The sequence below is a fragment of the Mustelus asterias genome, unplaced genomic scaffold, assembly GCF_964213995.1.
Source record: "Mustelus asterias unplaced genomic scaffold, sMusAst1.hap1.1 HAP1_SCAFFOLD_2609, whole genome shotgun sequence".
Classification (NCBI taxonomy): Eukaryota; Metazoa; Chordata; class Chondrichthyes; order Carcharhiniformes; family Triakidae; genus Mustelus; species Mustelus asterias.
This window is the reverse complement of record NW_027592554.1, coordinates 32501-47189: the sequence shown is the minus strand read 5'-3', so window position 1 is coordinate 47189 and position 14689 is coordinate 32501. Positions and strand designations below refer to the sequence as shown.

At 49.9% G+C, this 14689-nt stretch overlaps 1 protein-coding gene across 1 annotated transcript in view; it reads right to left on the bottom strand.

Moving 5' to 3' along the window:
* Nucleotides 1-1183: 1183 nt before the first annotated feature.
* Nucleotides 1184-14689, bottom strand: part of myg1 (myg1 exonuclease) — a 21177-nt gene continuing 7671 nt past the window's right edge. Inside the window, exons 3-7 of the mRNA XM_078207691.1 lie at nt 13602-13761; nt 12126-12275; nt 9247-9369; nt 7560-7741; nt 1184-1454 (exon numbers count right to left, since the gene is read on the bottom strand). Coding sequence (XP_078063817.1) covers nt 1253-1454; nt 7560-7741; nt 9247-9369; nt 12126-12275; nt 13602-13761 — 817 coding nt within the window. The 3' untranslated portion in view covers nt 1184-1252. The remainder of the gene's footprint in view (nt 1455-7559; nt 7742-9246; nt 9370-12125; nt 12276-13601; nt 13762-14689) is intronic.

Sequence of the window (14689 nt, the reverse complement as noted above, 5' to 3'; positions counted from 1 at the left end):
ACCACCTTGCCCGGCAGCGCATTCCAGGCCCCCACCACCCTCTGTGTAAAATATGTCCTTCTGATATCCGTGTTAAACCTCCCCCCCTTCACCTTGAACCTATGACCCCTCGTGAACGTCACCACCGACCTGGGGAAAAGCTTCCCACCGTTCACCCTATCTATGCCTTTCATAATTTTATACACCTCTATTAGATCTCCCCTCATCCTCCGTCTTTCCAGGGAGAACAACCCCAGTTTACCCAATCTCTCCTCATAACTAAGCCCTTCCATACCAGGCAACATCCTGGTAAACCTTCTCTGCACTCTCTCCAAAGCCTCCACGCCCTTCTGGTAGTGCGGCGACCAGAACTGGACGCAGTATTCCAAATGCGGCCGAACCAACGTTCTATACAACCGCAACATCAGACCCCAACTTTTATACTCTATGCCCCGTCCTATAAAGGCAAGCATGCCATATGCCTTCTTCACCACCTTCTCCACCTGTGACGTCACCTTCAAGGATCTGTGGACTTGCACACCCAGGTCCCTCTGCGTATCTACACCCTTTATGGTTCTGCCATTTATCGTATAGCTTCCCCCTACATTATTTCTACCAAAATGTATCACTTCGCATTTATCAGGATTGAACTCCATCTGCCATTTCTTTGCCCAAATTTCCAGCCTATCGATATCCTTCTGTAGCCTCTGACAATGTTCCTCACTATCTATCCCTGCTTCTGTATTCTAGTCCTCGGAATGAATGCTAATATTGTACAACCTGTCCACCAACATCCCTATCAGGAAACCCCCAAGACATTTTCCCCCCCACCGCCTGACCTCCCCCGCCACCACTCCCCCCCCCCCCCCCTCCCCCAGTAGCCCACTTGCGACCCAAACCCCCCTCCCAAAAAAAAACGGAGATTCACTCAGCAACAGACACAAAATCACCCCAGCGCACGGAGTAACGGGGACATGTCCCCTCTCTGTCTGACCCCGGAAACCTAACCCTAATTCACTAACCCTAAGCCTGACCCGAACACTAACCCTAAGGGTTGGACGTGAGCCAAACAAAGAGTGGCAGAGCTCAAAGAAAAGGGGACATGTCCCCTCTCTGTCCAACCCGTAACCCGAAGAGAATCCTGAACTAGGAGTCCCCAAGTCCCTGTCCAATTCCTGAAGATATTAAGGAGGACCACACAGACTTAGACCAATCACGTTTTAATTTGCAACCGATTCGACCGCGCACGCTCCCAGCTACCCCCGGGTCAACGTCAGCTCGTCTCGGACACGGCGGGAGGCCCGTTGACCCCAGGGGCCTGGCGGAGGGTCGCCCGTGCCATCTCCAGCACCCCCTCCTTGCTGATGTTTCCACCGATGAATCCACTGGCATGGACAAAGACGCAGCCCGCGATCCCACTGAGGGTGGAGAGCTCTGCGTCCCGGAGCCCCCTCCACTGCTCTGGCAAGGAGAGTCTGAAAAGACACACGCCCTCGCCGAGTTAGAGACCACAATCTAATCAGGCACTCGCGCACTGATACTAAACAACAATCCCGAGAGGGAAACTTGCACAAGCTATCACAACTATTTACAATTTGTGTTCTATTACAAGGAGATGCCTGCACTGAGAGTCGGGAGCAAAAGAAACATTTCAAACCGCTTTCAGAGATGCAAAACATCAAATTAAAGAAAAGAAAACTTAAAACACTAGATTACATTTACACAGTTAACAGCACTTTGAGTTTAACTTAGAGTCCCAACAAGGAATCTAATCGAGGGGGTCGGGATGGTTTAAATATAGAATAACAGGTACCCGGGAATGAGTTACAGACTGGAATCTAATCGAGGGGTTCGGGTTGGTTTATGTAGAGAATAACAGACACCCGGGAGTGAGTTACAGACTGGAATCTAATCGAGGGGGTCGGGGTGGTTTATATATAGAGTAACAGATACCCGGGAGTGAGTTACAGACTGGAATCTAATCGAGGGGTTCGGGGTGGTTTATATATAGAATAACAGATACCCGGGAGTGAGTTACAGACTGGAATCTAATCGAGGGGTTCAGAGTGGTTTATGTATAGAATAACAGATACACGGGAGTGAGTTACAGACTGGAATCTAATCGAGGGGTTCGGGGTGGTTTATATTTATAATAACAGATACCCGGGAGTGAGTTACAGACTGGAATCTAATCGAGGGGTTCAGGGTGGTTTATATATAGAATAACAGGTACCCGGGAATGAGTTACAGACTGGAATCTAATCGAGGGGTTCGGGGTGGTTTATATATAGAATAACAGACACCCGGGAGTGAGTTACAGACTGGAATGTAATCGAGGGGTTCGGAGTGGTTTATATATAGAATAACAGATACCCGGGAGTGAGTTACAGACTGGAATCTAATCGAGGGGTTCAGGGTGATTTATATATAGAATAACAGATACCCGGGACTGAGTTACAGACTGGAATCTAATCGAGGGGTTTGGGGTGGTTTATATATAGAATAACAGGTACCCGGGAATGAGTTACAGACTGGAATCTAATCGAGGGGTTCAGGGTGGTTTATATATAGAATAACGGGTACCCGGGAATGAGTTACAGACTGGAATCTAATCAAGGGGTTCAGGGTGGTTTATATATAGAATAACAGATACCCGGGAGTGAGTTACAGAGTGGAATCTAATCGAGGGGTTCGGGGTGGTTTATATATAGAATAACAGATACCCGGGAGTGAGTTACAGACTGGAATCTAATCGAGGGGTTTGGGGTGGTTTATATATAGAATAACAGATACCCGGGAGTGAGTTACAGACTGGAATCTAATAGAGGGGTTCGGGGTGGTTTATATATAGAATAACAGATACCCGGGAGTGAGTTACAGACTGGAATATAATCGAGGGGTTCAGGGTGGTTTATATATAGAATAACAGGTACCCGGGAATGAGTTACAGACTGGAATCTAATCGAGGGGTTCGGGGTGGTTTATATATAGAATAACAGATACCCGGGAGTGAGTTACAGAGTGGAATCTAATCGAGGGGTTCGGGGTGGTTTATATTCAGAATAACAGATACCCGGGAGTGAGTTACAGACTGGAATCTAATCGAGGGGTTTGGGGTGGTTTATATATAGAATAACAGATACCCGGGAGTGAGTTACAGACTGGAATCTAATCGAGGGGTTCGGGGTGGTTTATATATAGAATAACAGATACCCGGGAGTGAGTTACAGACTGGAATCTAATCGAGGGTTTCGGGGTGGCTTATATATAGAATAACAGATACCCGGGAGTGAGTTACAGATTGGAATCTAATCGAGGGGTTCAGGGTGGTTTATATATAGAATAACAGATACCCGGGAGTGAGTTACAGACTGGAATCTAATCGAGGGGGTCGGGGTGGTTTATATATAGAATAACAGATACCCGGGATTGTGTTACAGACTGGAATCTAATCGAGGGGTTCGGGGTGGTTTATATATAGAATAACAGATACCCGGGAGTGAGTTACAGACTGGAATCTAATCGAGGGGTTCGGGGTGGTTTATATATAGAATAACAGATACCCGGGAGTGAGTTACAGACTGGAATCTAATCAAGGGGTTCGGGGTGGTTTATATATAGAATAACAGATACCCGGGAGTGAGTTACAGACTGGAATCTAATCAAGGGGTTCGAGGTGGTTTATGTAGAGAATATTAGATACCCGGTAGTGAGTTACAGACTGGAATCTAATCAAGGGGTTCAGGGTGGTTTATATATAGAATAACAGGTACCCGGGAATGAGTTACAGAGTGGAATCTAATCGAGGGGTTCGGAGTGGTTTATATATAGAATAACAGATACCCGGGAGTGAGTTACAGACTGGAATCTAATCAAGAGGTTCGGGATGGTTTATATATAGAATAACAGATACCCGGGAGTGAGTTACAGACTGGAATCTAATCGAGGGGTTCAGGGTGGTTTATATATAGCATAACAGATACCCGGGAGTGAGTTACAGACTGGAATCTAATCGAGGGGTTCGGGGTGGTTTATATATCGAATAACAGATACCCGGGAGTGAGTTACAGACTGGAATCTAATCGAGGGGTTCGGAGTGGTTTATATATAGAATAACAGATACCCGGGAGTGAGTTACAGACTGGAATCTAATCGAGGGGTTCGGGGTGGTTTATATATAGAATAACAGATACCCGGGAGTGAGTTACAGACTGCAATCTAATCGAGGGGTTCGGAGTGGTTTATATATAGAATAACAGATACCCGGGAGAGAGTTACAGACTGGAATCTAATCGAGGGGTTCGGGGTGGTTTATATATAGAATAACAGATCCCCGGGAGTGAGTTACAGACTGGAATCTAATCGAGGGGTTCGGGGTGGTTTATATATAGAATAACAGATACCTGGGAGAGAGTTACAGACTGGAATCTAATCGAGGGGTTCGGGGTGGTTTATATATAGAATAACAGATCCCCGGGAGTGAGTTACAGACTGGAATCTAATCGAGGGGTTCGGAGTGGTTTATATATAGAATAACAGATACCCGGGAGTGAGTTACAGACTGGAATCTAATCGAGGGGTTCGGGGTGGTTTATATAGAGAATAACAGATACCCGGGAGTGAGTTACAGACTGGAATCTAATCGAGGGGTTCGGGGTGGTTTATATATAGAATAACAGATCCCCGGGAGTGAGTTACAGACTGGAATCTAATTGAGGGGTTCGGGGTGGTTTATATATAGAATAACAGATACCCGGGAGAGAGTTACAGACTGGAATCTAATCGAGGGGTTCGGGGTGGTTTATATATAGAATAACAGATCCCCGGGAGTGAGTTACAGACTGGAATCTAATCGAGGGGTTCGGAGTGGTTTATATATAGAATAACAGATACCCGGGAGTGAGTTACAGACTGGAATCTAATCGAGGGGTTCAGGGTGGTTTATATATAGAATAACAGATACCCGGGAGTGAGTTACAGACTGGAATCTAATCGAGGGGTTCGGAGTGGTTTATATATAGAATAACAGATACCCGGGAGTGAGTTACAGACTGGAATCTAATCGAGGGGTTCGGAGTGGTTTATATATAGAATAACAGATACCCGGGAGAGAGTTACAGACTGGAATCTAACCGTGGGGTTCGCGGTGGTTTATATATAGAATAACAGATACCCGGGAGTGAGTTACAGACTGGAATCTAATCGAGGGGTTCGCGGTGGTTTATATATAGAATAACTGATACCCGGGAGTGAGTTACAGACTGGAATCTAATCGAGGGGTTCGGGGTGGTTTATATATAGAATAACAGATACCCGGGAGTGAGTTACAGACTGGAATCTAATCGAGGGGTTCGCGGTGGTTTATATATAGAATAACAGATACCCGGGAGTGAGTTACAGACTGGAATCTAATCGAGGGGTTCGCGGTGGTTTATATATAGAATAACAGATACCCGGGAGTGAGTTACAGACTGGAATCTAATCGAGGGGTTCGGGATGGTTTATATATAGAATAACAGATACCCGGGAGTGAGTTACAGACTGGAATCTAATCGAGGGGTTCGGGGTGGTTTATATATAGAATAACAGATACCCGGGAGTGAGTTACAGACTGGAATCTAATCGAGGGGTTCGGGGTGGTTTATATATAGAATAACAGATACCCGGGAGTGAGTTACAGACTGGAATCTAATCGAGGGGTTCGGGGTGGTTTATATATAGAATAACAGATACCCGGGAGTGAGTTACAGACTGGAATCTAATCGAGGGGTTCGGGGTGGTTTATATATAGAATAACAGATACCCGGGAGTGAGTTACAGACTGGAATCTAATCGAGGGGTTCGGGGTGGTTTATATATAGAATGACAGATACCCGGGAGTGAGTTACAGACTGGAATCTAATCGAGGGGTTCGGGGTGGTTTATATATAGAATGACAGATACCCGGGAGTGAGTTACAGACTGGAATCTAATCGAGAGGTTCGGGGTGGTTTATATATAGAATGACAGATACCCGGGAGTGAGTTACAGACTGGAATCTAATCGAGGGGTTCGGAGTGGTTTATATATAGAATAACAGATACCCGGGAGTGAGTTACAGACTGGAATCTAATCGAGGGGTTCGGGGTGGTTTATATATAGAGTAACAGATATCTGGGAGTGAGTTACAGACTGGAATCTAATCGAGGGGTTCGGGGTGGTTTATATGTAGAATAACAGATACCCGGGAGTGAGTTACAGACTGGAATCTAATCGAGGGGTTCGGGGTGGTTTATATATAGAGTAACAGATATCTGGGAGTGAGTTACAGACTGGAATCTAATCGAGGGGTTCGGGGTGGTTTATATGTAGAATAACAGATACCCGGGAGTGAGTTACAGACTGGAATCTAATCGAGGGGTTCGGGGTGGTTTATATATAGAATAACAGATACCCGGGAGTGAGTTACAGACTGGAATCTAATCGAGGGGTTCAGGGTGGTTTATATATAGAATAACAGATACCCGGGAGTGAGTTACAGACTGGAATCTAATTGAGGGGTTCGGAGTGTTTTATATATAGAATAACAGATACCCGGGAGTGAGTTACAGACTGGAATCTAATCGAGGGGTTCGGGGTGGTTTATATATAGAATAACAGATACCCGGGAGTGAGTTACAGACTGGAATCTAATCGAGGGGTTCAGGGTGGTTTATATATAGAATAACAGATACCCGGGAGTGAGTTACAGACTGGAATCTAATCGAGGGGTTCGGAGTGGTTTATATATAGAATAACAGATACCCGGGAGTGAGTTACAGACTGGAATCTAATCGAGGGGTTCGGAGTGGTTTATATATAGAATAACAGATACCTGGGAGTGAGTTACAGACTGGAATCTAATCGAGGGGTTCGGGGTGGTTTATATATAGAATAACAGATACCCGGGAGTGAGTTACAGACTGGAATCTAATCGAGGGGTTCGGGGTGGTTTATGTCTAGAGTAACAGATACCCGGGAGTGAGTTACAGACTGGAATCTAATCGAGGGGTTCGGGGTGGTTTATATATAGAATAACAGATACCCGGGAGTGAGTTACAGACTGCAATCTAATCGAGGGGTTCGGGGTGGTTTATATATAGAATAACAGATACCCGGGAGTGAGTTACAGACTGCAATCTAATCGAGGGGTTCGGGGTGGTTTATATATAGAATAACAGATACCCGGGAGTGAGTTACAGACTGGAATCTAATCGAGGGGTTCGGGGTGGTTTATATATAGAATAACAGATACCCGGGAGTGAGTTACAGACTGGAATCTAATCGAGGGGTTCAGGGTGGTTTATATATAGAATAACAGATACCCGGGAGTGAGTTACAGACTGGAATCTAATCGAGGGGTTCGGGGTGGTTTATATATAGAATAACAGATACCCGGGAGTGAGTTACAGACTGGAATCTAATCGAGGGGTTCGGGGTGGTTTATATATAGAATAACAGATACCCGGGAGTGAGTTACAGACTGGAATCTAATCGAGGGGTTCGGAGTGGTTTATATACAGGACAGTTTACAGAGTAATGCTCCCTTAAGCGACACCCACCGGTTCTGGAATGTTCTGAGGCCCTCAGGTACGCACTGTACTCTCCACTGTGATCGCTGGTCTGTGTACAACACAAACTTAATGGGTGTAGGGACCTGTAACTCCTTCTCCAGCTCAAACAGATGTTCCTTCCAAGGGCAGCCGCCTTGGTTCAACACCACAATCTCTCCACTGGAATCTTCCTGAAAGAGAGAGAGAGTGAGAGTGAGTGAGAGACAGGGAGAGACAGAGAGATACAGGGAGAGACAGAGAACAAGAGACAAAGAGAGACGCAGAGAGAGAGAGACGCAGAGAGAGAGAGACGCAGAGAGAGAGAGACGCAGAGAGAGAGAGACGCAGAGAGAGAGAGACGCAGAGAGAGAGAGACGCAGAGAGAGAGAGACGCAGAGAGAGAGAGAGAGATAGACACGCAGAGAGACGCAGAGAGAGACAGAGAAATACAGAGAGAGACGCAGAGAGAGAGAGACACAGAGAGAGACGCAGAGAGAGACAGAGAAACACAGAGAGAGACGCAGAGAGAGAGAGACACAGAGAGAGACGCAGAGAGAGAGAGACGCAGAGAGAGAGAGACGCAGAGAGAGAGAGACGCAGAGCGAGAGAGAGAGATAGACACGCAGAGAGACGCAGAGAGAGACAGAGAAACACAGAGAGAGACGCAGAGAGAGAGAGACACAGAGAGAGACGCAGAGAGAGAGAGACGCAGAGAGAGAGAGACGCAGAGAGAGAGAGACGCAGAGAGAGAGAGACGCAGAGAGAGAGAGACGCAGAGAGAGAGAGATGCAGAGAGAGAGAGACGCAGAGAGAGAGAGACGCAGAGCGAGAGAGAGACGCAGAGCGAGAGAGAGACGCAGAGAGAGAGAGACGCAGAGAGAGAGAGAGAGACGCAGAGCGAGAGAGAGAGACGCAGAGAGAGAGAGACGCAGAGAGAGAGAGAGACGCAGAGAGAGAGACGCAGAGAGAGAGAGACGCAGAGAGAGAGAGAGAGACGCAGAGAGAGACGCAGAGAGAGAGAGACAGAGAGCAAGTCAAATGGAGACAGACGGAGCGAGAGAGAGAGAAAGTGATAGGGGGCAAAAATTGCCTCGATCCCAGACACCGGGGATCCAGACTCGATCAGGACTGGAGTCACTGACCCTTCGGCCCAACTTGTCCATGCCGCCCCTTTCTTTTAACCCCATAAGCTAGTCCCAATTGCCCGTGTTTGGCCCATATCCCTCTATACCCATCGTACCCGTGTAACTGTCTAAACGCTTCTTAAAAGACAAAATTGTACCCGCCTCTACTACTGCCTCTGGCAGCTTGTTCCAGACACTCACCACCCTCTGTGTGAAAAAATTGCCCCCTCTGGACCCTTTTGTATCTCTCCCCTCTCACCTTAAACCTGTGCCCTCTAGTTTTAGACTCCCCTACCTTTGGGAAAAGATATTGACTATCTAGCTGATCTGTGCCCCTCATTATTTTATAGACCTCTATAAGATCACCCCTCAGCCTCCTACGCTCCAGAGAAAAAAGTCCCAGTCTATCCAGCCTCTCCTTATAACTCAAACCATCAAGTCCCGGTAGCATCCCAGTAAATCTCCTCTGCACTCTTTCTAGTTTAATAATATCCTCTCTATAATAGGGTGACCAGAACTTGTACACAGTATTGCGATTAGGATTCGGGATTGCCAGTTCCTCGAATGCTCACCTTGTACCTACGCTTCACTGCATCTTCAACCAGCGTCCGAGCTGGGAGCCATGCCTTGTGGTAATAGTCCACCCTTTCCACGAACTCGGATCCCACCAACTCCATGGCTCGGGCAAATCCCGCCTGGAAGAGATAAAGATTCCGGCAATGAGGTAGCGCAGACTCCACGAGTTGGATCCTGGGCGTAGGTACATCCACGGCGCTGTTGGGGAGGGAGTTCCAGGATTGTGATTGGACATCAGTCAGTCCCCATGTGTGAGAGGGTGGTGAAGAAGGCATATGGTATGCTTGCCTTTATAGGACGGGGTATAGAGTATAAAAGCTGGAGTCTGATGATGCAGCTGTATAGAACGCTGGTTAGGCCACATTTGGAATACTGCGTCCAGTTCTGGTCGCCGCACTACCAGAAGGACGTGGAGGCTTTGGAGAGAGTGCAGAGGAGGTTTACCAGGATGTTGCCTGGTATGGAGGGTCTTAGCTGTGAGGAGAGATTGGGTAGACTGGGGTTGTTCTCCCTGGAAAGACGGAGGATGAGGGGTGACCTAATAGAGGTGTATAAAATTATGAAGGGCATAGGTAGGGTGAACGGTGGGAAGTTTTTCCCCAGGTCGGAGGTGACGAACGCAAGGGGTCACGGGTTCAAGGTGAGGGGGGGCAAGGTTCAACACAGATGTCAGGGGGACGTATTTTACACAGAGGGCGGTGGGGGCCTGGAATGCGCTGCCGGGCAAGGTGGTGGAGGCGGACACGCTGGGATCGTTTAAGACTTATCTAGCTAGCCACATGAACGGAGTAGGAATGGAGGGATACAAAAGAATGGTCTAGTTGGGCACATGAGCGGCGCGGGCTTGGAGGGCCGAAGGACCTGTTCCTGTGCTGTTTTGTTCTTTGTGTGTGTGTGTGTGTGTGTGTAGGTACACCCACGGTGCTGTTAGGGAGGGAGTTCCAGGATTGTGATTGGACATCAGTCAGTCCCTGTGTGTGTGGGGTGTAGGTACACCCACGGTGCTGTTAGGGAGGGAGTTCCAGGATTGTGATTGGACATCAGTCAGTCCCCATGTGTGTGTGGTGTAGGTACACCCACGGCGCTGTTAGGGAGGGAGTTCCAGGATTGTGATTGGACATCAGTCAGTCCCCATGTGTGTGTGGTGTAGGTACACCCACGGCACTGTTAGGGAGGGAGTTCCAGGATTGTGATTGGACATCAGTCAGTCCCCATGTGTGTGTGTGTGTGGGGGGTGTAGGTACACCCACGGCGCTGTTAGGGAGGGAGTTCCAGGATTTTGACCCCAGCCGCAGTGAAGGAACAGCCGATATGTTTCCAAGTCGGGATGGTGTGTGTGTGTCTGGGGGTCTCGGAGGGGGGACCTTGCAGGCGGTGGTGTTCCCCATGTGTCTGCTGCTGCCCCTTCCCCCCCCACAACTCCCCCCCACCCCCACCCCTTGTCCTTCTAGGCGGTAGAGGTGGCGGGTTTGGAAGGTGCTGTTCGAAGGAGCCTCGGCGGTACATCCAGTAGTTAGTGCGCACAGCTGCCGCTGCGCGTCGGTGGTGGAGGGAGTGAATGTCGAAGGTGGGGGGGGGGGGGTGGGGGGGAGGGGCTGGTTAGCGTGTCGATCGAGTTGTTATCATAATTATTATCACAACTCATAATTAGATCCCACACCGCTCGCTCTGGAGTTCAAGAATTTCACTACCCACTGAGACACACATATTTTTCTGTCGACTCTCGGGGAACCGGCTTCTTGGGGATGTTGTGTGTGGGTGGGGGGGCGGGGGGAGGTGTCACCCACACGGGAGGGAGTTCCCTCGTTACCTCAGGCGGTAAAGAAGGCTAATGGCATGTTGGCCTTCATTGCGAGAGGTTTCGAGTACAGGAGCGAGGGATAAGAACAAAGAACAATACAGCACAGGAACAGGCCCTTCGGCCCCTCCAAGCCCGCGCCGCTCCCCGGTCCAGGATTGAATCCTGAATCCAGGATCCCCGCCCAATTTTCCAGCCTATCTACATACTAATATCCTATGTGCTGTTGCAATTACACAGGGCCTTGGTGAGGCCACACCCAGAGTATTGTGTGGAGTTTTGGTCTCCTTTTCTGAGGAAGGATGTTCTTGCTCTCGAGGGAGCGCAGCGAAGGTTTACCAGGCTGATTCCCGGGGGGACTGATGTGTGAGGAGAGATTGACCAGGTTAGGATTGTTTTCACTGGAGTTCAGACAAATGAGGGGGGGATCTCATAGAGACTTATAAAATTCTAACAGGACTGGACAGGGTAGATGCAGGGAGGGTGTTCCCGATGGTGGGGGGAGTCCAGAACCAGGGGGGGTCACAGTCTGAGGATTGGGGGGTAGACCATTTAGGACGGAGGTGGGGAGATATTTCTTCACCCGCTGAGCCTGTGGAATTCATTCCCACAGGAAGGAGTTGATGCCAAAACATTGACTGTATTCCAGAGGGCGCTGGGTGTCACACTTGGGGGGCGAACGGGGGTCAAAGGTTATGGGGGGAAAGCAGGATGAGGCTGTTGGGTTGGATGATCAGCCGTGATGGTGATGGATGGGGGAGCAGCCTCAAAGGGCCGAATGGCCTCCTCCTCCTCCTATCCGCCCTGTGTGTGTGTGTGTTATAGAATTTGCTTCCACCACCTCCCCGGGCAACCCGTTCCAGGGATTCACCGCCCTCTGTGTAGGAAACACTTGCCCCCTTTACATCCCCTCTAAACTTTCCCCTCCGTCTGTCAACTCTTGGGAGTTGAGTGAGGTAAAGGGGGAGGGATGTTGCGCGTGTGTGTGTGTGTCTGAGGGGAGGAAGGGGTTCCCCACACAGGAGGGAGTTCTCTCGTTACCTACCTCCCTCTCCCTCCTCCCCCGACCCCGCTCACCTCGGTATCCTGGCTGTCAGCGTTCCAGGCGGGATTGAGGTGGGCCACCCGGGAGCTGAGGTTCGTGCTGATGCTGTATCGAGGTTCCCCGTCACACTGAGAAATCCCGTTGTCAATCGCATCAATCTCCTCCACGAAATTCTCATACATCTGTGTGAGAGAGAGAGACAGAGAGCGTGAGAGAGAGAGCGAGAGAGACACAGAGAGAGCGAGAGAGACAGAGAGAGCGAGAGAGACACAGAGAGACAGAGAGAGCGAGAGAGACAGAGAGAGACAGAGAGAGCGAGAGAGACACAGAGCGAGAGAGACAGAGAGAGACACAGGGAGAGCAAGAGAGACAGAGAGGGAGAGACAGAGAGAGGGAGAGACAGAGAGAGGGAGAGACAGAGAGAGGGAGAGACAGAGAAAGGGAGAGACAGAGAGAGGGAGAGACAGAGAGAGGCAGAGACAGAGAGAGGGAGAGACAGAGAGCGAGAGAGACAGAGAGAGGGAGAGACAGAGAGAGGGAGAGACAGAGAGAGAGGGAGAGAGATGTTAAAGGGCTCCGTGTACCCAAACAGGCGCCGGAGTGTGGGCGATTAGGAGATTTTCACAGTAACTTCATTGCAGTGTTAATGCAAGCCAAACTCAAAGAACAAAGAAAATTCCAGCACAGGAACAGACCCTTCGGCCCTCCTGCACCGACCATGCTGCCCCCCTCCGTCTGAACTAAAACCCCCTCCCCTTCCGGGGACCGTATCCCTCTATTCCCATCCTATTCATGTCCAGACGCCCCTTAAAACTCACGACCGTATCCGCTTCCACTCCCTCCCCCCGGCAGCGAGTTCCAGGCACCCACCACCCTCTGTGTAAAAAAACTTGCCTCGTACATCTCCTTTAAACCTTGCCCCCTCGCACCTTAAACCTGTGCCCCCCCCTAGTAATTGACTCTTCCACCCTGGGGGGGGGGAAAAAGCTTCTGACTATCCACTCTGTCCATGCCCCTCATAATCTTGTAGACTTCTATCAGGTCTCCCCCTCAACCTCCGTCGCTCCAGTGAGAACAAACCAAGTTTCTCCAACCTCTCCTCATAGCTAATGTCCTCCAGACCAGGTCAACATCCTGGTAAATCTTTTCTGTAACCCTCTCCAAAGCCTCCACATCCTTCTGGTAGTGTGGCGACCGGAATTGAACACTATATTCCAAGTGCAGCCTAACTAAGGTTCTATAAAGCTGCAACATGACTTGCCAATTTTTAAACTCAATACCCCGGCCGATGAAGGCAAGCGTGCCGTATGCCTTCTTGACTACCTTCTCCACCCTGCGTTGCCACTTTCAGTGACCTGTGTACCTGTACACCCAGATCCCTCTGCCTATCAATACTCTTAAGGGTTCTGCCATTTGCTGTATATTTCCTATCTGTATCAGACCTTCCAGAATGTATAATTCTCACCACGTCCCGATACGCGGGATATTAATAAATCAGGTGTCCTCACCTTGTCCTGTAAGATGTCCAGTCGGGGGTCTGTCCAGTCCGTCTGGACGAGTTGGGCCAGTATCCGGCGCCCAAAGTGGAAGAACACCAGCCCGGCACTGCTCAACTTGGTCGTCCAGCGATACTCCGGCCTCAGGCTGGACATGGTCTCCGAGAACGACCTGGAACCAGGAGCAACTGACCGTCAGTGACCAGCCTGTGTAACTGGCCATTCAGCCCCTCTCTCTCCAGCCTGTTACCCAGGAACAGGAGGAGGCCATTCAGCCCCTCTCTCTCCAGCCTGTTACACAGGAACAGGAGGAGGCTATTCAGCCCCTCCTCCTCCAGCCTGTTACACAGGAACAGGAGGAGGCCATTCAGCCCCTCTCTCTCCAGCCTGTTACACAGGAACAGGAGGAGGCTATTCAGCCCCTCCTCCTCCAGCCTGTTACACAGGAACAGGAGGAGGCCATTCAGCCCCTCTCTCTCCAGCCTGTTACACAGGAACAGGAGGAGGCTATTCAGCCCCTCCTCCTCCAGCCTGTTACACAGGGACAGGAGGAGGCCATTCAGCCCCTCTCCTCCTCCTCCAGCCTGTCACACAGGAACAGGAGGAGGCCATTCGGCCCCTCCTCCTCCAGCCTGTTACACAGGAACAGGAGGAGGCCATTCGGCCCCTCCTCCTCCAGCCTGTTACACAGGGACAGGAGGAGGCCATTCAGCCCCTCTCCTCCTCCTCCAGCCTGTCACACAGGAACAGGAGGAGGCCATTCGGCCCCTCCTCCTCCAGCCTGTCACACAGGAACAGGAGGAGGCCATTCAGCCCCTCTCTCTCCAGCCTGTTACACAGGAACAGGAGGAGGCCATTCGGCCCCTCCTCCTCCAGCCAGTCACACAGGAACAGGAGGAGGCCATTCGGCCCCTCCTCCTCCAGCCTGTTACACAGGAACAGGAGGAGGCCATTCAGCCCCTCCTCCTCCAGCCTGTTACACAGGAACGGGAGGAGGCCATTCAGCCCCTCTCTCTCTCCAGCCTGTTACACAGGAACAGGAGGAGGCCATTCAGCCCCTCTCTCTCTCCAGCCTGTTACACAGGAACAGGAGGAGGCCA